The sequence below is a fragment of the Ovis aries genome, chromosome 19 (assembly GCF_016772045.2).
Source record: "Ovis aries strain OAR_USU_Benz2616 breed Rambouillet chromosome 19, ARS-UI_Ramb_v3.0, whole genome shotgun sequence".
Classification (NCBI taxonomy): Eukaryota; Metazoa; Chordata; class Mammalia; order Artiodactyla; family Bovidae; genus Ovis; species Ovis aries.
This window is the reverse complement of record NC_056072.1, coordinates 45,664,785-45,687,206: the sequence shown is the minus strand read 5'-3', so window position 1 is coordinate 45,687,206 and position 22,422 is coordinate 45,664,785. Positions and strand designations below refer to the sequence as shown.

Here is a 22,422-nt window from a genome sequence, read left to right as displayed (position 1 = left end):
ATTGCTGTTTCCAATATTAAGAATGTATTTCATTGCCTTACTTTCAAGGTATAGCATCTGCATCTGGCTCTCACCAATCCACAGAGAGGGGAGAGTAACAAATACTTTTAAAAAAAATAAATATTTTAGAAGTCTATTTTACAGTGCTACTACAGTATTGCAGACCTATGCCTTGGGGTGTATTTGCATTATATATATACATCTTTCAAGTTATTAGTCCCTTTTCTGGCTGTCTCTATTTACATTATGGATCACTCCCTCTTCGGGGGTTGCTTTTGCTAACGAGCTCTAGGAGTCAGCCCGTGACAGTCTCTTATTTGGAGTACTTGTGGTAACATGTCATCTTTGATGATTCTGGTGGCTTGAATAAGGTCTTACAAAAACAAATTGATAACTGTATTGGAAAATAGAACAAGCAGAGGGTTTGCATGGCCTACTAAACAGTGCCGGTCTCAGGTCAACAGCTCAAAGAACTGAACAGATACACTGGACTAAAGCTTAAAACAGTCTTCCTTTTACTTAAGCCCATAATTACTATTTTGAACATAACTCCATTCGCTGCTGCCTGTATATAAATTTTTTTGCTAATTTTCCTGTATTGGGAAGATTTTGAATGCAGTCCAGGATGAGATGGAAAAAAAAAAAAATGCTGACACTCCTAAATCGAATATATGTTTTTGCAATAAAGAACACTGGTCAATATACAACTGAGGAAAAGCTGAAACAGATGTGAGTCCTAGAACCACAAGCGTTTGAATTTGCCCAGAAATGCTATTTTAAACACTCTATATGTTGGTCTACTGTTTTTTGTGGAATAATGCATTCTTGGCATCCTTAAAAGGTTTCAATATGTTGCAAGGTTATCCAGAAAGAAAAAAGCAAGGGGCTAACATATCAACTTGTGCGTCGCGGCCCAGACTCACCGCGCCTTCAAGAAGCACAAGGGCCCGTATTAATTGCACTTAACACAACGAACCTTCAGTTTCCTTCCTTCTCTGCAGATCGAGGCTTGCTTTTCATAAAACTGCTTTCCAAGGGGCACAGAGACACTCCATCCACAGAAGCTCAAGTCGAGTGGCACACTAGCTGCAGTGCTGAACCCAAATGCGCTGGTTCTGCACGAAGATTCTCTTCAAGGATAAAAGCATGTGCCTTTTCAGTTCTTCTTGGAGATGCTACGCCACCAACACGCTCTAAAACAATTAAGCTACATGCATAATGCTCGAAGAATGTGAGCAATCCCATAACCAGCTTTAAGCCATCTGCTTGATTTTTTTGAGGAACATATATAGGAAAAGAGAATTCCCCTTTTGTTCTGTTACATATAGAAATCTTTTGAAGCTCCCAAATAGTTTGGTTTTGGTAAAATTCTCCACTCTTCTAACATGTAGTCACCCCTAAACTATCCCTCATGTTTTCTCAAAAACTCTCCACATGAAGTATCTGAAGGACAACTGAAACCACTTACCAATATACAAGTAATATTTTATTTTATATTCTATCTTCCATTTGGCATAAGCCTTTCGAAGTTTGTTTTTGAACCAGTGAAATATACAAATCACACAAGACAGACATATGTACATTAAAAGTACAGAATAAAGGCCATAGAAGATATACATAATATCTGAATGACAAGTAGAATATTTTACATTAAATAGTTTCTTTTAAAAACTAGGATTGTTAAATTCAACTCTCTTCATAAACATGAATCACTAGAAAGGAACAAAAAATCTGGTTTAGCAAATAAAAAAAATTACTTCATGGTTTTTGTATAATAAAAACCAAAAAAGTGACATTTCAAACTAATTAGTGCTTTTTACTTTCAAGATCTTTTGCTTGCAATTCACTGCAGCTGGGGGCAGGGGGAGCGAATATCCTTGTGCAATAAGAGCCACAGGTGGCCGGGCTGACCTGAGGGCCACTGAGCCTGTGAGGGCTGCAGAACATGTGTCTTCCCAAACTTCTAAAACAGCACAAGTCTGAGATGAGAACACAGGTGATGGTACTCTTTGCAAAGAGGTGTCCTGGTTTTTTGTTTTTGGTTTTTTTTTTTTTTAACTAGCTGAAGATGTTGTGAGCTGGATATTCCCTAGGGACTCGGTACAGGTGCCCTCAGGTCTAACGGGCACCAAGTTCCACCCTGCAAAGTGAACAGAGGAAAGAGAAACGCTGGCAGTGTGTCCTCTCCATCCCCACCTCTGCAGTGAACAAGTAATGCCCTCTCCAGAAAGGGTGCAGAAAACGAGGCTGGACAACCAGGGGACGGAGCAGGGGAGACAAAAGGAATCTTCAAACCACCATGCCCACAACCAAGACCTTCCAGACTCCTCAGAAACACAGCTGCCTCGAGATGCTCAGCATGTAATGGCATCAGGGCCACAGCCCGAGCTCAGCTTAGAAGCCGTCGGGGAAAATCCCACTTGAATTGCAGTGGAGGACCACAAGGCTCTAGGCCGAAGAAATAACCCGAGTAAACTGGAACCCAGATCACTGGCTGCGCCGATATAACTATATGTATATTTATATATGTATATATATATATATATGTTATGTACAAGAGACTGAGCTATCAGGTACCACTGAACCAAGTGTTCAAGTCCACTGGGAGCAGTTCTCGGGACACCTGCAGAGGAGCGGGAAGCGCCAGTGGAGTCTGAACACAGGAGCAGAAGGGAGAAATGCGGCCACGCCTCCGTGACGTCCATTCGCCAAGTGATGTCAGGAACACATAGAAAACTGCTGTTCCTCGAAATAAAAGTGGTAGGGGGAATAAAATCCCTAAGTAGCGAGCTGTTTTCCAAGAGGAGCTCCTAAGGTTTCATTCCCTGTCCTACAATCAGAGGGGACCCAGCGGAGCTCCGCTCGGAAACGCGGCCGCAGCGCAGCAAGACACGGAATTGGAGGGGGCGCAGGGTCAAGGAGGGAGGGCGGAGGTCACTTTTTTTCCCTCAGCTAGGTTTTCTGCTTTGGTGCAGGGCTGAACTGCACACAAGTACCTTGAAGTTCGGGTTGAGGATCTGTGAATGGAATTCATGTGTTATTTTCATTATTATCATTTATTAACCAAGTATCCCTAAGAAAATTACAGTATATTTTCCTTTATTGCCAAGCCAACCTCCCTGCCCTTCTGCAAACAAAATGTCTGGTACCAGAATCATCCAGGGATCCTTTTCCAAGTGGATAACCTGATTCTCACAACAGCTTTGAATGTTAAACCAACTGACTCAATATAAGGAGGAGTTTTTTGTTTTTTAATATCTAGGGCTTCTCTCCCTGCTCCCCAGGTTTCAGTAGCTAATAGAATGGACCAGCTGTAGACGGAATGCTGGAGGACAGTGAGACATATGATAAACCTTTCTTGAAGGGATATGAGATTCTTGTTCTTAAATTTTAAATACATTTTGGAAACATTTCAGGCTGGCAGCCCCTGGGAAACAGAGGGGTGGGGTTCTCATTGTTTTGTCTGTTTCTCAAGACCTTCCGGCTCCCCAGACCGAAGAACTCCTTTTGCTCACCGCTGCTGAGTCACGCATCACTCCGGGCCACCTCCTTGCAGTGGGGTGCTACCTGTCTCATGCGATAGCTGAGACAAAGAAAACGTTTCCTTGACCTCCAGATGTGCACACATCTCAGCAAGGGCATGTTTTATCCCCCCCCATCCATTATAGCATCAAAACAAGTCTTGTCTTACCTTTTCAAAGATCCACAAAATAAATATTTTCTTGGTTCCCAACCCCCTTATTGCCAAATAATAATTATAATATTATTAACCACAGAGTTCTCAGATGGGAACGGGGCGGGGGGGATGGTTCCGGTTGCAACTCTTAGGGATTTAAAAAAAAACATTAAAAAACCAAACAGAATCACTGTACTTTCTATAAATAAGTGGGTCCTGGGAGCGGGGCCGGGCGGCAGGCAGGCGACAGGGCGCCGCTACTTGCAGACAAACTGGTCCACGACCTGCGTGCACTTCTTGCACTTGACGTAGCAGCACCAGTGGAACTTGCAGTGGCAGCGCTCGGTCTGCACCGTCTTGAACTGGTCGTAGCCGCGGCCGCAGCACATGAGCTCGCAGCCGTCCATGCCCTCGGACGTCTTGTTGCACAGGCGGCCCTGCGTGCCCAGCGAGCCGGTGCTCTCGTTGCGCACGCAGTAGTCGGGGCTGGGGTCGATGTAGACCAGGTCCTGGGTGGTGGGCGAGTTGAAGCGGCTGTTGACCTGCACCAGCTTGCCCCGGCTATTGAGCCGCATGGCCGCCGCGCTGTCGTACTTCTCCTTCAGGGCATCACCCACCTTGCGGAAGTCGGCCAGCTGCAGCCAGCACGTCTTGAGGCTGCACGAGCCTGACACCCCGTGGCACTTGCAGGCCACGTCGGCCAGGCTGTACACCGTCTGCGGGGAGAAGGGGATAGTCAGCGGGGGGTGCCCTCATCTGGGAACCCAGACCCTTATCACCAGCTCAGTCCAGGCCACCTCTCCCTCGTCCTCCAGACCTGGAGCCTTTTGTGGCCTTCTTTAAAAATTAGTCTGCAAAATGAATCAGTTCTTAGCCCCTCATTGTTACACATCATCATCATAAACTACCTGGTTTTGAATGGAAACAAGAAACAAAACTGTTGCCTCCGCTTCTTTTTTGGAAGCAGGAGACTGCTGTCAGGTGACCACCTGGACTCCTTCAGCAGCGGCCTGTGAGGGAAGAGCTCCACCGCCCGCGTCTCAGAGAAGGAAAGGGAGGCCCAGCGAGGCGTGCTGCCCGCCCAACACTGGGAAGGAGGGGCCGTGACTGGAAGCCAGGCAGGTGCCCTCCAAGCTCACGCCATGGGTGCCCAGCTGGTAAGTAGTCAGGGTTCAAATCTTTCCTCACTCTTTCTGTTCCTACTGCCATGGGGTGAGCCCTGTCCTAACAGCCTCTCCACTCTCATCTCACCAAATCCTCCCAGCAAGGTTGTAACCTGGGTGGGACTGGACAAGGGCCCAGTGACGCAGAGCAGGTAAGCGGCCCAGACAGTCACACAGGCTGGACAGAGGGGGACCAGGCCTGGATCTCAGGTGCCTTCCCTCCTGCTTCCTGCACAGCCCCTATGCTCTGTGCAGGCTGAGCGCGTGCACCCCGGACCCAGGCGGACACAGATTCTGTCCTGCCCCTGAATTTAGGCAAGGGCATCACCATTCCCGGCCTCCATTCCCCATCTGCAAAGGGCACTGTGGCGGTGCCAACCTCACGGCAGTGTTACAAGGGTGAAACCAAGAGATGCTGGCTTGAGGTACTGGGTGGGCAGGATGCAATCAGTAAAGCTGGTCTGCAGGGTGACGAGGGCATGGTGCTGGGGCCCTGCCAGTCCCCTGGTGCTGCAGCATGGGTCTGGGGGTGGCCGCTGCCTATCTGCAGTGCCAGCTGCCCGGTGCTGTGCCAGTGAGCCTCCCGAGCTGGCGTGCTGCTGGCAGCGGCCTGTCAGGACCTGGAGGCCGGAGCCGTGAGAGGCAGCTCCTGCCCCAGCAGCCACCCTCTCCCTCCAGGGCTTCAGAAGGGGCTTTCCTCAAGGGGGCTCAAGCGAACCCCCTCCACATGAAGGGTTTCAGGCCCGTGGCTAGTGTGGGAAAGGGTCCTGCAAATGTGTTTAACCTTCACTCCCCTTTGAGGAGAATCTGAAGCCTGATTCTCTTTCTAGGAGTCTAATGCTGTTTCCTGACCCAGTGTCTAGCTTTCCTCCTCTCACCCCTACGATCCTGGAGGAAAACCGTCTTCTCTGTAACCTCATCCACCAGGATCAAGCATAGTTCACTGCTCCAACTATAACATTTCCAAAAAACCTATGTATAAATGCTCATGTTAAATGAAATTATATCAAATGTGCTTTTCCCACTCTCTGACCCCACCTGTCTCCCCTTGGAAGTCCCTTGACCTGCTCTTCTTGGTTGCTAAGCTCCTGTGATTTCTCTCCATGAGAGAAACCTAGGAAATCCCCAAAGAAGGCTGAAAGCACCAGAGAGGGACACGGTGGGGCCCGAGTCAGCCATACCTCTGTCCTGGAGGCATCTGTGGTCTGAGACGCTGGGCGCCCTGCATGCAGATTAAGGTGATGTGTGCTGGGTAGAGAACAGGACCAAGGTGCTAGGCTCCTGAGACAGTGGGGTGGCCGTGCCCACTCCAAGGCCTGGGCCGGCTGCAAGGGGCAGAAAGTCCACCCCTGGTACAGGCACCCCAGCAAGGGGGAGCCTCAGAGAGGAGTGGCCACACTCCCCTGGAGCAACCATCTGACCCCTCAGGCATCACAGGTAAGATTCTGCAGAGTTGAGTCCTTCTGTGATCCCCCACATAGTCAAGATCAAAGTTGAGAAGAAACAGGTTACCTGGAGGGATCTGGGTTCACACACTTTCCCATGTGCTCTGCTTCATTAGGTCTAGGGACTCAGTTATCATCAAGCACTTACCACTGGTTGACACTGAACTCAGCCCTTCGGTTGAGCCTTATTAATTAGAACTCAGAAGTGGCCAACTGTTGATAACAAGGTTCAGTCTATTGTATGACCCCAGTGAGTCCTTACAGCAACCCCAAGCGACAGTGTTAATGTCCATCTAACCGGTGAGCAGATGGGGCAACGGAGGCTCAGAAACAGAGCAGGGTGTTAACCTAGATTTCTTTAATCCCCAAACCTGCAGCCCTTTACCCCAGAGCTGCAACGCCTTAGTTTAAGGAAAAAAGTGCCTGGGCTGACAGCTCCATCCCCTAATTCTCTGCCCCCACCTGGAAGTGGTTCTCCAGTCTCAGTTTCCCATCTTTCACGTGAGGGTGTGCGGCCGGGGGCTCTCAGGTTCCTTCCTGCCCCCTGGATGTTACTCTGTGATTACCATTCCTGTTCCTCACCCCAAAACACAGAAGAGTGAGATCTCTGACCAGAAAGTTCCTGGCACCCACCTTGGGTTCTCTGAAAAAAATAATGGTCCTGGTTTTCAGTGCTGCCAAAGTTAGGAAAAGTTTTCACCCCTTCATTTTAAAGCAGCCATAAAGTGCCATGTGTTTAACCGCAGGAAAAAAAGGTCTTTTTAACTATTGTGAGGGAGCTTTTCACAGCCCCACCAGGGGAAGGAAAGAGTGAAATGGGGGATGGGGTGGGGAAGTGGGCTGCCTTGGGAGGACTTTCTCTCTGGACACTTCCGAGGCCCTCTCTCTTCCCTTCCAGGCCTGATCGTCAGACCTACGAAATTCCACCCCGTTGGGTAGAGAGTTTTCCTAGAAAAGCTCTTTTTACAAACCCTCAATCCATCAGGCCTGCTGTCGAGGACACAAGGAGGGGCACAGGGAGGGGAGGAGGTAACCCGGAGCTGGGCGAGGGCTTGCTCAACTGGGCACCTACTGAAATAAATAACTCCCTCTCCCCGACTTAATCACAGCCACAGACTTGTTCCAGGGAGGAGGGCTGCGAACCTAAGCAGCATGTTTAGCTCTGGCCTGGCCAATTGCACTGGGGACTAATTAAAGAGGCGGAGAAAGATCTTTCTCAGGCCACTGCCGGCGCCCCTTGGCTGGAGCTGGCCAGGGCGGGCTGCTTCCGCTCCAGGAGGCCTTTCTGGGGTGTGCACCCCTCTCCAGGGAGGACTGTGGGGAGCTGGCTGAGGGGAGTGGAGGGACAGAGAGGAGCAGGCAGGGGGGAAATAGACCGGAAAAGCTAGGAAGGGAGGCGGAGACAGGAAGAGAGTCGCAGAGACACAGGGAGAGACGGGAGCCCCGGCCCCTCCCAGACCCGCGGCGGGACGGGACTCACCCGGCGGCCGGCCTCGTTGTTGTGCAGGTTCATCAGGATGCGTGCGCTCTCGTAGGAGCCCTTGGCGTGGATGCGCTCCCGCTCGCGGGCGTCCACGAACTCCTTGGCGAAGCGGTAGCCGTAGTCGATGTTGTCGCCGCAGCCGCCCCACAGCCAGTCCCGCGGCAGGTCCTTGGGGCGCGCGGCGCGGCTGCAGCCGCAGGTGGACAGCTCGCCCTCGCGGCAGGCGCGGCTCATGGCGTTGACCACCCCCGCGGCGCTCACCGCGTACGTGAAGGCCGTCTCGCGGCTGCCTGCGGGCGAGGACCGGTCAGCGGGCGCCCCCGACTCTGCAGCCCCGGACGGCGAACACCTACCCGGCTCCTAGAGGGGGAACTAGAAGGCCCCAGGACCCAGGCCCTCCGCCCCAACACCCAGAAACCAGCCAGGAGGGTATTAACACCCACACACCCCACCTCTGCTCTGCCATTTCACGCAGAGCCCAAGGCGGGATGCTCAGAGATGGATTGTTCTATACACCTCTTCTGAAAATAACCCAAATGCCTAGGAAAGAAGTCACCAAGGGAAGAAAACACACAATTGGGGTAGACTTCTTGACACGTATTTTAAACATTTGTTACTATTTTCATTCTGAGTGACCCACAGCACAGGAGCACAGAGGCTCAGAGCCACTGAAAGCCCTGGGCCCCCAGGGAAGCCACACACTGCAGCCGCCCCTCCCTTCCCGCTCCTGTGGCCCCACTGGTAGTAACCTGGCTTCCCCTTCCTCCATTTGCAGCATCAAGTCTGACTCAGAACAAGGCTCCTGACTTCCCCAGAGGATATTTATCAACCGGTTCCTAGAGAGTTACAAATGAAACTCTCGACTCTTCTCAGTTCCGAAGCTGACCGGCCTGATGCTTCTCACTCAAGAAGGTGAGTATCTTACTTGCATAACAGCCTGCCGCTCTTTAATGTCAGTTCTGCGACTCCGCAGCAGCCTCTGACTCCAAGTGTCAGGAAGGCAATGCAAAGAGGGGGAAAATACAGTCTTCAGGAGAAAAGAAGAGAAAGGTTCTCCTTCCCTAAAACTTGTAAAGAATATCTCCCTGCCAAACAGTTCTATAGGAGCCCTATTTGTATGGAGAAAAACGGAGGTGAGGATAGACTATCTTAATTTCCAGTTTCCACTTGTACCCAGAGACATTTCTACATGGGACAAGAAGTCACTTAATGAAAGTGTCATACTATGAGGGAGAAGGGTTAATACCCGGCCAGCTGAAGCTGGGCCTAGGGGCACGGGGTGATGAGGGGGCCTCATTTTCCTCAACTATAAAATAAGGGTATTGAATTAGTTGCCCAGGGGGAAAAGGCCCCTTCTGACACTCGGATCCCTGTACCAGGATCAGTTTCTCTTAACGAGCTTTTTTTGGTGGGCGTAGGGAATCACAGCAACAGCTGACCATAGTACTCAGGGGCCATCCTGCAGGAGGGTGGCTCTGCCAACTCGGGGAACCTGCAGACTGCCCTTCCTTTGAGCTTCTGCCCCTCAACCTGTGACCACTTGTGATTCCCCTCTCAGAAATGGCGATGGCTCTGATTTACCAAACCTTCCCCCCAACATTGTAAAAAATGAAGAACTTGAGGAGTGTGCTGGTGGTTGGCAGGAGGATCCAGAAAGTTCCTGTGGGGGTGTTCCATCTATCTAGTTGAATTAGCAAGGCAGAGAACATCAAGGGAGTGGTGAGAAATGAGGAAAGCAGACAGATCCTAGGGAGTGATCTGAGGATTAACACTGATAGTACAGAAAAGCCTGTGGACGGGAGACTCGTAGAGGTAGCTTGAGGAAGAGAGATAAACCATCCTCTGGAGACAGAGGAAGAGAAAAAACACTGTCCTGCATACAGAGAGCATCAAAGGGATTTTATACAAAGCACGACAGTGCTATTCTTGACCATTTTCTTTTTTTGTCCCAGAAATCAAACCTGGTAGCAATCCCTAAGCTAGCTGGTCACTGCAGGGAAAACGTCAGCACGAGAAGTGCTCTCTGGCTGCAGCGTGGGGACCCAGTCCTCCTGGAAGCAGCAGTGCATCCGGTGACAGCTCCGCCCTGAGAGATCAGCCTCTCCTGTCCTCACCCTCTGGGGACGGCGCCTTTCTTACACATCTTTTCACAGCAGGCAAACAAAGACAAGCCGGAGACAAAAGCTGGAAGGAAAGGCTAGCATGATGAAAAATGAGGAAGTTTTCATAATGAAGAGGCGACTGTGTACAGCGCCTGGACTGGCCTCTCGAGAATGTAGGTGAGCGCTTGGGGGTAGCAGCCTGCGTCTCAGACACTGGCCCCATCATAGGGTCTCTCAGGGAGGAGAGCCAGCTTCCACGTCCCTGGTGACCTCCATGCTCTGCAGTGGGCACCCACACACTTCGCATCAAAGGTGTTTCACAATTTCCCTTAGCTCATTCTCATCTAACAAACCCTAAAGTAGAAAAGTGAAAATGAAGGAACTTTTCCACTGTTGGTGTGGGGTTCATGTTCCTCTTCCATAAAAATCGATTGAGTTTTCATCTCTCTCTAAGGCCCTGTGTTCTACCATGAGCCACCCTGCAGCAGCTGTCTGCTCTGAGAGCTCGGCCACCTGAGGACCCTTTGGCGAGGGGGCCTCGGGGATGGTCGGACCCAGGAGGGCTCCCTCCTCTGGGGCCATCATGAGCGTCCACTCCTGCCTACTTCCCATCAACCAAGACGGTGCCACACAGCTAAGGACCAGAGAGTCGACAGGGGACAATTAAACACAGGCCTTTGTACCAGGGGTTCTGCTTGTTCCCTGAGGAAGCAGGCTCTTTGAATCTTGGACCACATTTTAAATAAATCTTCAGCAGAGCTCAAATCCACTTAGCAAATGATAGCTTATTCTGAACATTTTGGCCCCAAACAGGCTACATACAAAGAGGATCTTAAATCAAAGCTGTGTTCCAGTGACTATACAGAAAAACAGTTCCAATTGCTGTTTTCCTTCCTTGTTACCATCAGAGGTATATGATTTTCACTAACTCATACACATGGGGAAAACTCCCAAAGTTTGAGAGGAAGGCAGATAGAGGGACCACATAAGGCAAAGGTGAAGAGAAAGCTGAGAGGTTACTGTGATATAGCTGACAAAGATGTTTTTGGATCACTCACAATATCATCAAAATGCAGGAGAATTAAATCTTCACTACACCCAGAGTTAACCACATAAGGCAGCCCATATTTGGGGAAAACTCCTGTGTTCCTGAAGCTTAATTCCTAGATTCAGGTCCCAGAATATGCATTAGCACATTTTAATCATTAACAGGAAAGCCTTAGGAGGCTCTGTAGGCTGAGGCTGCAGACCGTTCTCCCATTCAATTAGAGGAACGGCTTCCAGTCCTGTATTATTTTAGTTTATGAAGCCACTTGGCTCAAACATCCACTGACAACTCTTTTTTGTTCTCAATGAATGCACTTTTCAGGGTTTTTTTAAAAAGCATTTTATCCATCCGTGACGGACATTAAGCCAACTTTTTATCTTCAGTCAGTATAAATAGTTAATTGCTTTGATAAATTGCTTCTTATTTTAGGAGTCACTGCAGTCATATTAATTATATGGGCTTGTTTGCATAAAAGTAAAGAGACCAAAAATATTCACTAGCAAACACACACAGGACCACATCTGTCAGACTGTAGCCTACGCTATTCAACCAAACCAGAGGCAGACTGATTTTCCAAATTCTTTGCCTTTAGCCCAGTTTTAGTGCCACCTTCTCCCTGAATAGAATAACAAGTTCAACAACACATTTAAAAATAAAGAACTGGACTGTGAAAGATATATTGAACACTTCTAAGTTTCCAGGATGCCCTTTGAAGCAGGTGTTCTTATATCAATGGCCAACACAAATGTAAACTGGATCACTTCTAATTAAAATTCTTCCTGGGAGTAAAAGTAAAGTGTCTAACATATATCTCGACAGATAGCTTTAGGAAATATCTGTATTAGGAAAATTAAAACCTTACTTACATGCCGCTCATCCAGCATTCTGCAAGATGGCAATTTTCAGTTTGATGTCTGGGCCATCTGAATTGTGGCTTAGGTTAGGAAACTTCTAACAGTTAAGAGTTTTGAAGTTTAAGGACAGAAATGACTCAGCTTTCCCCATCTACTTTTGTGAAACCAAAATAAGTGTTCTGGTACTATTTTACACAAAATGCTTTTTAGGAAAATTAAGTGATCAGAAAAATGAAGGTGTAGTTGATGCCCACCCCCTCCTGATCTAATTCAAAAGGTCCAAAACTTATCATTAGACATCTAGAGGACAGGCACGAACACAGCCATAATGACAGAAGTCCCGGGCCGCCACCCTGCTGGAAGAGTCCCATCAGATGAAGCTCTAAGTAAAACACTAGAGACGTTTCCTAGGAGAAGAGTTTCTATGTAGTTAACAATATCTGAAACGATTTCCTACCGATCTGCATGACCCTGCCGAAGACAGAGGTGTTATCCACGGTGCTGCAGTTCCACCGCCGGTGTCGAAACTGATACTGGCACTCCTTGATGCCCGTCTTGGCGCCCTCTCCAATGTACTGCATGTGGTCCTGATACAAGTGGCAGAGTTTCTTCTGTCCTTGGGAAAGTCCTGCCAGTTGGCTGCAGAGAGGCTGCGCTCCTATGATATATACTTCTGACATCTGAACAGGGTTATTCATACCTAGCGACCTAAAAAGGGGGGGAGATGTGCATTCAAGATTTACGTGAACTCTCAAGGTGGGCCCCCTGAAAACATGTCAGCAATACAGAAGTTTAAGCACACAGATGCTTTTTCTCTCCTGCTTGTCCTCATGACAAAGTATGAGACGGGCTTCATAGAACTCCTCTGTTTAAACTCCACTCAGAAAACGGAGGCATTGTATAGCCCCTATCCCGCCATCTGGCTTCTCAGCTAGAGTTCTCACTCCCCTCCTTGCCCCTTTCTGCCATATACCTGAACCAAAATTTCTGATATTCCACACCAGAAATGGGGTAAAAGGCAGTTGGAGGGGGGGGATGGGCGTCTGACGAGAGAAAATGACTCACTTTGCCCCACAAATTGGACCGATCTGCTTGAAAATGTATGAATACCGAAAGCAGACACAATTCGACACGGGTAGGAGATAGCAGTTCCTTTTGACTGATGGACGAACAGGAGGACAAGTATACAGACGGAAGAAAATTCACCCTGTTCTGGACGTTTTAAAAGGGCTCCTTATGTGACTGTGAGGGACCCAAGACAGAGTATCCGGGGAACAGAAGTCATGTTTGACAGAAAAACACTGTTCATTTACAGTAAAAAAAAAAAAAACCAACCCAGAACGCAGTCAAAAATAATCCTCTAGATATAATGCAGTCTACCCTCTAGGCCCCTACCAGCAAGAAACCCGCATTTAGGGACACTGAACTACTCAAGATAACCTCTTTTGATTAAATTTCAAGCCCCCAGTACTTCCCCACTTGGAGTTTAGCTATCTTCCTAGTAACTCTGCCTACCTTAGACCCTGAAAATTAGTAACCTCAAGTGACAGAAAATAAGTGTTGGAACTCACATTTACTACCTAGAGGTAGCAAAAAGCACATTTTATAGATGGGCTTACAATTATTAGAGAAGTGAATTCTGGTTTCCCTTAATTACATGATGTACTACAAGCATAATATGAACCTCAAAAAAAACACAAAAGTTAAATTTATAGCTTCTATTCCCTATGGAGCTCAAGATAAGCTTCACAGTGTTAAAAATTAGCAAAAATCTTAATTCACAAAATTAAATTTGATTTAAAGATACATTATGTTCATATATACACATATATAAATATATATTATATATATGTGTGTGTGTATATTACATAAATGCACCCAAATTCACGACTGAGAATACTGCAACATTTATTATACAATACAAACGCATCTTAAAGTAAAAGAATATGCATATAGGATAAACTTACCACCAAGAATTAGCTTCTATTACAACCTGGGCGAAGGAGAGAAATATGGCCAAAGCCATTAGGAAGAACTTGGAAGACATTGCCCTTGCAGCCGTCCCCCAAGCAACTCCTGGGCTTAATATTCCAATCGACTTCTGGAGAGGGAAGAAAGGAGCAGATGTTTATTGCCTCTCAGATAATTTTCAAGCATACAAGTTTAAACAACGGAAGCATCCGGGATCTCTCAAGTTTACTGTTGATTGACTGCGCTTCTCCTCCGTGAGTTTTTTGATGGCAAGATATAGGCAGTTTCTTTTTCCAAATTAATCCACCCACGCAACCTCACCAGGAAATCTGATTTCGCTGGGATCCTGCGCGCGGGGCACGCCAGCGATTACAAACATGTCTCAATGCTGTTGAGTCAAAGCCCCGGTGCCAGGCGCTGCCTCCTTCCTGCTTGCTCGCGTCCTGCACCCCCTCGCTCCCCTCTAGTTTCGCGCTGTGCTGAGTCCCTCCTCGGGAATTCACTCGGGGACCCGCTGCCACCCTCGTCCTCTCCCCGACCTGGGCCGAGCAACAAGTGGAGCCGGAATTAATTCCATGGGCGAGAGGAGCGCGAAGGCGAGTGAAGCGCGCCGCCGGCGGCTGCAGAGGAGGCGGGGTGGCCGGCGCGGGGGTGGGGGGTGGGGGCAGCACGCGGGAGGGAAGGGCAAGGGGTGGGGGGCGAGGCCCCCGGGAGCGGCGCGCGCGGGAGTGCCCAGCTGGGAAATGCAGCTCGGAATTAACATCATCAGTTTCATAATCAGTTTACGGCCCGCTCCGGGGCTAGCCGCTTCCATAGCGGGCAAGGCAGCCTGGTCTTCCTTAAACCGCTCTTCGGCCAGACTGGAGTGGGAAGAAGGGGATGGGGGTACACGGGGCATAAGGGGATGGGCGAGCTGCTCTCCCAACGCAGGAAACCGGAAACCAGTGCCCTCTCCCTGCCTTCGGCCTCCGCCTTGGAGTGTATCCCAGAGGAGGGATACACCCCCCCAACCCCAGTCGTGCTGTCCGAGGAGAGGGGCTCCCTTCCTGGCCCTCCCCACAGCACTCCCCCAAAATCTGATCTTCTCACTCCCACTACCGCTCCCTCCAGTCCCCACTTCTAGCAGCTGCCACGGAGAAAGGGGAAAGGAAGCCGAGGGGACTCTAGTTTCCTTTGGTCCTGGTCTGGAGTTCATCATCTCGCCATCGGGGCACCTTTAGCGTGGTCTTGAAACTCCGCTACCCAACCCTCCAGCCCAATTCGGACGCGGTTGGGTCAGTCCCGCAAGATGAGAGTACAGGGCGAGGCCCGGGCCGGGCCGGTGCGAAGGAGCCCCCGGCTGGGCCAGAGATGCGCTGGCTCCCGCGCCTCGGCCGAGCCCCTGGCTTCCAGGGCGCAGAGGGCCTCGGCAGCAAAGGTTCCCGTCGTCAAGAATTTCGGGGGCCGGGGACGGCCTTGGAGGTTTCCGCCGCCGTCCTCCCCACTGGTGACTTCTCCACCTGTAGGCGGCGGCGGAGCGAGACGGCGGCGGGTGGGAGGAACGGCTTTCCAAATCCCTTTTACATCTCTGATAAGAGTAACCCTGCCGCGCTGCGCCACCCTCGGCTGCCAAGGGAGCCCCTTCCTCGGAAAAGGAAACGTGAACCTCCTGCAGGCTGCAGAAGGGCCTGGGCTGGAACCGGCACCAGGAAAGACTGGGGGGACCGAGGCAGCGGTGGAGACGCAGAGGGGCTGAGGAGCGCGCCTCGGCTTTCCCTTGCCAGCCTCCCTTTTGGCCCGGATTCCTCGGGGCTTCTCTAGAGGAAATGCTTATGCGGTCCTCAGTGCCCGCCACCCAGGGCTCCGCGCCCGAGGTCCACTCATCCCTAAAACGTCGCAAAGCTGGGGGGCGCATGCCGCAGACGAGAAGCCTGGGGTTTCCCCAGCCCAGGAGAGAGAAGGCTCGGTCTTCCTCCCCACCCCCGCCCGAAGTGTCAAGTTTCCTCTAGGGGAGGGGGTCGCTCGCGAGGGCTGCCTTCTCGAGCGGCCCAAGCTGCGAAGTCAACTCTCTCCATCGGGGGCCAAGGCCGCGCGCGTGCACACACTCATACACACTCACACTCCGGCACATTCACACACTCACTCGTGCACAGACACACACGCTCTCCGACGTGCTTCCCAGGCGGAGGCAGAGACCGCGCTGCGGGACGCGCGCACTTTTCCAGCTTTCCGACGGGCGGGGCACGCGGGGCGGGGCGCGGGCAGCGCAGAAATTGATAACAGATTCCGCGGATTACTGCGGATCTCTTTGTTAGAAGAGAAGCCACACAAACCGATCCCACTCTCGGCCCGACGACCTCGGGGAGAAGCCACTCGTTCACAGAACTGGGGCCAAAATGGGAGCGGGGCAGTTGGCTTCCGCGACGCGGGTCTCTAAGCCCAAGGCTGGGAGTAGGCCGGAGGTATCCCGAAGGGAATCTGCCGGGAGAGCCCGCGAGTCGCGTCTCCACTTAACCCGCGCGCTTGCCCGGAAACAGCTTGGCCCTCTTCCCGCTCCAATCCCCCGTGCAACCCAGAAAAGGCCCCACAAGTTTTAAAGACTGAAGGAACCCACAGCCAACTCACTGATACATCGAACTGTAGGGTAAACGTCCCTGCCTGTTTACCAAGAGAACTGACCCAAAAAGAGGACAAAATAAGACCTCTCCGGAGACCGTAACACGCAGGGTAGAAAGTTCTGGGCAGAAGCTGAATTCACCGAAGAAAGACCAGGCTAAAAATTCTGAACAATTTCAGGGTCCGAGAAAATGGACTTTGTAAGGATACTTTGAATCTGTTTCTAGTGCGCGTCAGAGAGGAGGGCTGCGGGCGTTTGAGAGGTTCAAGCGCCAGGGAGGGGGGAGGTGGGGGTAGGGCGTTTGCGCGCCCTTGCTTCCAGCCCCAGAACAGACCCACGTAGAGTCGGCTTATATTGTCTCTCCTCCAAACCCTTCCCCGCTGGATTAAAAGTGTCCCTACCCCTTCTTTATCAACTGGTGTGCGGGCCGAGAATCCTCTAAACTAGAGGACTTTGGGGGGCGGCAGAAAGCCTGGGAAAGCACGCCCAAGTCGGAGGCCAGAAGCGCCTAAAAAGAAATTCCCTCGAGGCAGGGAGAAAATTCTTGCCCCTCAGCCACTGGCGCTACCTCACTCGGTCTGGGCAGCCCCTTCCACTTCACGTCCAGCCCCAGCCCCCAGGCCCTAGTCTCTGGAAGCGGAAATGATGGAGAAACTGGGAGAATAAATTAGATTGACCTGGGCTCGCGGTGGCGAAAAGCACAGGAAACTCTTAAGAATCCCAGCTCTTAGTGGGAGATAAATTTTGTTTTCCCCACTTCAATCTCTCCCGAAAGCAAGGATAGAGAGATGGAGAAAACTGCAGGAGAAAAATTCAGGGGGAGCCACAAAGTTGGGGAACGCGAGGAGAAGCAGGAGGGGATGGTGGGCTGAAAGGAGGTCCATTTTGGGGGAGCCCAGGAGGAGCCCGCGCTCCCCCAGGCCTCTAGCCTGGAGCAAGAGAGCCGGAGCTGCCCCTAGCCATCCGGATGTATCCACAGCACTGAGGGTCGGAAGGGGTGGGGGAGCCAAGAGAGGAGGTGGAGGAGGGAGTTCCTTGAGCCCAAATCAGTGCAAGGAAGGTGTGCGGCTTCTGACTGCCCTGACTCAGAAGGGACACCAAGTCGGGTGCCAAGGAGTCTCCGAGGGAAGGACAGTGGCCAAGTCTCGTTCTCTTGCCAGCCTCACCTCATCCATCCTCCGACAAGATCTCCAGACTGCAAGGCAACTCTCTCTCTCACACACACACGCACCTGGGGGGACCAGGGAAGAGAGGGAAACATCACTTCTACCTTCCCCAGATCTCTAGGCACAGCCTCTCAACTCTGTCCCAAAGAACTGTAAGAGAAAGGAAATGACAGAAGGCTTCAACACCCATTTTCCAGAGGTGGTTTCAACTCCACTTTTTAATAGACGAGAAACTGAGGCCGAGAGCGAAAAAGAAGCGCTGGTCCTCGGCTACAGGGTGAACCAGTGAGGGTCTCAAGACCAGACCCGAGAGTTCCTAGGGGGACCCTCCTGCTCCTTAATGTGCCCGGGGGAGAAGGGGTACCAACCCTTCTTCCATTCGCCCGAGCCCCATTCGCTGGGTCGGACACTTGGCCCCTTACTAATGCAGCCACGCAGGGCAGCATGTCCTCTGGAGGCCTCCGAGGGGCCTTCCTGGGAGAGTGGGACCTGGAGATCCGAAGGGATGTTCTTGTAAAGCCAGAGGTGGGCGGAAGAGGCGAGCAAGCTGCCTGCCCAGCCAAGACACAGGCTCCAAGATGTCCTACCTCAAGGCAGCCAACAGGGGGCAGCCGGCACCGCACAGCGAGAAAGAAACAGGCAGAGGACTAGCTGAACTCCGGCAGACGGTGCTAACCCCTTGTGCACCAGAGCGCTCGGTTGAGCGGAGGGAAACGCAAGGGACTGTGACCGAGCCTCCTGGGGAGGAAGGGTCTTCCTTTGTGGCACCGGTCCTGGCTGAGGATTTAATATGTGCAAGACCCGAGAACAACTGGCCCTTCACTCTCCACAACATGCAGGGCACAGATCCACACACTGGGACACACAATGTCCACTGCCTGCACACCCTCGGCTCCCCACAGAGTTTGTCTAGAAGCAAAATCTCTGCATCTGGCCGGAGTAGCCTTGAACGTTGGCAGGAGGGCAGTGGGTGAGGAGGTGTGATCCCACCACTGACTCCAAGTGACTTCCAAACATCGAGCTGTCCATCTAAAGAAAGACGGGAGACGAGAAGGGGCCCCCATGCCAGACTGCGATTGGAGAGTAAAACAGGCCACGGGGTCTCCAAGTTGTGGGTTTTTAATAAACTTTTTGGGGGGTGCTTTAGGAAACATCTGAATTCCAATCCCAAAGATATTTTCTAGAAAACTTAAAAGTGGAGAATCAAGAAAAATGAAAATAAGGATCGAAGCTTGGAGGACAGAGAGGAAAAATTGTTTGGAAAATAGCTAGTTATACTGCAGGAAATGTTAACTTTTCGTAAAAGTGAACTCTCGGTGACCCTCGGAGTGTGTGACTCGGCTTTAACATACAACTGACAATTAAAACAAACAAGAGTTCACAAACTGCCCCCCGCCCGCTCTCCCAACCCAGAGGCCCAAATGTTTCTAAAGGACAAGGAGGATTCCGCGCGGGGGGCCGGGGTGCGCTCTCCCAGTGGACCAAATTAGAGCAACCACCGCCAGCCCTCCCCACCCCCATCACCGCTGCAAAGTGCGGAGCTCACCCAGTGGCGGCTAATAATGCTAATAACAGGACCCCATCCCTGCGCCAGGGTGCGAGCTGGCCCTCTGCCAGGCACTCTTAAAGGCACAGGGCCTGCTGCGCTTGGGTTCCCCGGCTGCGTTGAGCCGGCAACCTGGCCTCTGGCAGCAGAGGGCGGGGGTACGAGGCTCAGGAATAGTCGGCTCCTGGTCGGGCTTCACGGTCTCTCAACCAAGGAGTCCCCTTCCCCTTTCTGAGCCCCGGCCACCCACCCTCTCGGGGTCCGCGCCAGTGGGCGCTTGGTAAATATTTGTTGAATTGAATCATTATCCTGTTACTGAAATATACATAGTAAGCTACCCTTGAGTTTCTCAGGGCAAAAGGAAAGTCGTCTGCGGACCTCTCAGTTTTTCTGCGCTGTCTCTACCCCACTTTTTCTCCAAAGTCTAAAAAAGTTTGCAGAACTTTTGGTGGGACAAGAAGAGGTCTGTCTCCTGGGAGACCGAGGTAGTGCACGGGGATGGGGGGAGGGCGAAAGGGTAGGGGTCTCTGCCAGCTACGCGGGGGGTTCTAGCGTCTCCAGAGGTAGGAGAAATGGAGGGGGGTTAGGGAGAGGTGGGGGGGGGGGTCAGTTAACTTCCAAAAGAAAACAATGTAAAGAAAAAAAGAAGTGAGGAGCCTCGGCGGCACAGAGAACACCTACCTTCATTGCGAGGGGGAGGGGGGCGCGGAGAGGAAGTCGCCACCGGAGCCGAAGAACCGGAGCGGCGCGTCCTCGTTAAGCCTGAGGAGACGATCCTGCGCAGAGCTGCGGCTTCCTCCAGGGCTCGTCCGGCAGGCTCTGGGGACTGGAGCCTAAGCCGTCACTAGCGTTCGAGTCTGGGTGCCCGAGCCAGAGTAGCGCTGGGATGCGCGCGGGAACCGAGGGGGCGCCGAAGTCCGCCTGCCAGCAGCAGGAGCAGGGCCCGGCCGGCGCGCAACAAGGGAGCCGCGGGTCCGGCGAGGGCGCGCAGGCGACTGTTCCTCGGCGAGGCGCTCCCTCTCCAACGTCCATCAGCGACGGCGGTAATTAGGGCTTTCCAACCCCAAATGTGGGCGTGATTGTGCAAAAGACTTTACAACAAATAATAAAAAAAAAATTCTTCACAAGAGGGTGAAAAAAAATGCCCCACAACTCAACTCTGGCCCGGGGCGGGGTGTGGGGGAGGTGATCCCTGCGCCCAGGTGCCTCCGGTTCATTCACACCAGGATCCTGCACTTTTGGTGGCTCACGCCTCCCGATCGCCAGCTCCTCCTCTACGAGTCTGAGTCTGTGGCCGAAACGTCTGCTTCCAGGCGCTGATCCCGCGGCTGCGAGTGAGTGTGTGGACGTCTGTGTACACACACAGACACACACCCAAACACACCCCCGACACACACGCGCACTGCAGCTTGGGGGCCACAGAACAATCAGACGCGCACGGTTTTTTCTCCTGGAGATGCCGCTGAAAACGCTCCAGTCGTCATCCGAGCTGCCAGAGTCAGCGCCAACTTTTGTCCTTTCATTTTTAGGGTTTGGCAAAAAGGTGGGAGCAAACTGGTAAAAGTCGTCCCTGAAAGTTCTGCCTCTGGTGGGTTCGGGGTCGATGCGCGACTGCCCCCGGGGGAGACACCGGTTCCCCCTCCCTACCCTCTTCTTTCTCTCTTCTGGTTAGTCCCCCTCTCTTCCCCCGCCTTTCCAGGGAAAAGGGCGAAGAGGCGCGAGGGCCAGGGGCTTCGCAGAGGCTCTTCAGCTCCGGCGGTCCATGGCCGGCGTGGCTGCCCACCTCCTCGTTTGGCGCCGGGGCCGGAGGGGCGGGAGAGCAGGCGGCGGGCGGCGGGCGGCGGGCGGTCGGGTTCCGGCAGCGGCGAAGGAGCTCACTCGGCAGAGGCTGCACGGAACCGGACTCCGGGTGGCGGAGGCGGCGCCTGGGAGCTTGCAGCAAACTTCCACGCGATCCTGCGCCCCGCAGACAGACTGACCGACCGCAGGGACCACGTCCCCCCCCCCCCACCCCCCGGCCCTCCTGGCCAACTGCCTCCTCCTCTCCCTCCCTCTCTCCGGACTCCTCTTTCCCCTGGTGTTCTCAGAGAAAAAAAAAATTAAGTTGGAGAACCAAAGGCGGCTGGAAAGAAGGGGAGGGTGGGCGGGGGGCGGGGGGGGGCGGTGGATGGGAGGAAAAAAAAACTAACTTTGCCTTTGCGCATGCGTGGTGAGGCCGACCTATGACAAACTCCGCAGGATTTTAAAGCCGTACCACAAGCTGGGGTGCAGGGGGGCGTCGGGATACACTCCCAGCAGGAGCCCCCTTCTCTTGGCTTCCCATCCCCCAGGCATCTGATGAAAGAGAGAGGTCCATTCCTTAGCCGCAGCCTGACAGCCGCCTGGTGCTCTGCTCTCCTTCCAAAGCCGCCTACCCACTGGAAGGTGAACCCCAACTTCAGCTTGGACCCCTTGGCTCGCCTGTCCAAGGCTGCTTGCACGGGGCTGCACCCAGGCTGCCGCCATGCCACGGAACCTCTAGGAGGACCACCTCCCCATTCTTATCCCTGGGGGAGGGTCCCCAAGCCCCCGGGCTGGAAAAGAGGGTAAGTGCGCGAGTCCTGCCCCCAGTGTAGCAGATTTGAGCATCTGGCTGTGACCCAGTGCATCTAGAAGCGACCCGCGGTCCTGCCGGTTGGATCTTGACTGGTTCCCAATCTCAGGTGAGAAGCCTGCAAAGTTCGGCAAAATCAGGTTCTGCTGCAACTTCCAGGCACTTCCAGACACCTGTGGTTTGGGGGTCCTGCTTGGGCGGGGTTGCCAGATTGTTGCCTACACCCAGTATGCCAAGGGCGCCACCCAGGTTAAACCATGCCTCACACTGGAACACAGTTACTCTTCTCAGCTCTCGCCATCCCCAACCCACACCCTACATATACACATCACACACACCCACCCAACCACCCACACACACACCCCACATATACACATCACACACACACACACACACACACACACACACACACACACACACACACACACACCCCATTTCCGCAGTAACTCCAGCATGTACTTGACCTTAAGGCGGGTACTTGGGATGGTAGCTGTTTGTTCTTTCCATTCCCCACTCCCATCTCTGGCGGACTACCCCAGGGCATCGCCGCAGGTGCCTCCCAAGTCCCTTCCTGACCCTGACTTGTCCTACCTGACTGCACCCCTCCAAGGCCCTGACCTGCTGGGCGCATCAAAAGGGCAGTGTGAAGCTCGCTTCGTTTCATCAGGGGTGCGCGCAGACCTAAGGGCCAATACATGTTTACCTTCGATCCCCTTGGGACGCAGCCCATTCACCTGAATCCCCTTTCCGCTAGACCTTCTCTAGGCCTTGACCACTTG

At 52.4% G+C, this 22,422-nt stretch overlaps 1 protein-coding gene and 1 long non-coding RNA gene across 3 annotated transcripts; one reads left to right on the top strand and one right to left on the bottom strand.

Annotated features, from left to right (window-relative positions):
* Nucleotides 1-1,464: 1,464 nt before the first annotated feature.
* WNT5A (Wnt family member 5A) lies at nt 1,465-21,026 on the bottom strand. Its single transcript, XM_004018630.5, has 5 exons — nt 19,732-21,026; nt 13,739-13,872; nt 12,229-12,479; nt 7,765-8,057; nt 1,465-4,392 (listed from the first exon to the last, which is right to left on the bottom strand). The coding sequence occupies exons 1-5, from the start codon at nt 19,735-19,737 to the stop codon at nt 3,934-3,936; spliced, it is 1,143 nt and encodes a 380-aa protein (XP_004018679.2). The 5' UTR covers nt 19,738-21,026; the 3' UTR covers nt 1,465-3,933.
* Nucleotides 7,740-10,638, top strand: LOC105603510 (uncharacterized). 2 transcript variants are annotated; one of them, XR_003586121.3, is made up of 4 exons: nt 7,740-8,196; nt 8,543-8,679; nt 9,921-10,046; nt 10,324-10,638. It is a non-coding gene; the product is annotated as an uncharacterized LOC105603510 (long non-coding RNA). The 2 variants fall into 2 exon arrangements; XR_003586119.3 differs by having other exon boundaries at nt 7,740-8,679; nt 9,924-10,046.
* Nucleotides 21,027-22,422: the final 1,396 nt, after the last annotated feature.

Excerpts from the sequence above, each read along its gene's own strand:
- WNT5A (XM_004018630.5), bottom strand. Across the intron at positions 8,058-12,228 it reads CGGCAGGGTCATGCAGATCG|GCAGCCGCGAGACGGCCTTC; the intron begins GTAGGAAATCGT and ends CCTCGCCCGCAG. Across the intron at positions 4,393-7,764 it reads ACAACGAGGCCGGCCGCCGG|ACGGTGTACAGCCTGGCCGA; the intron begins GTGAGTCCCGTC and ends TTCTCCCCGCAG.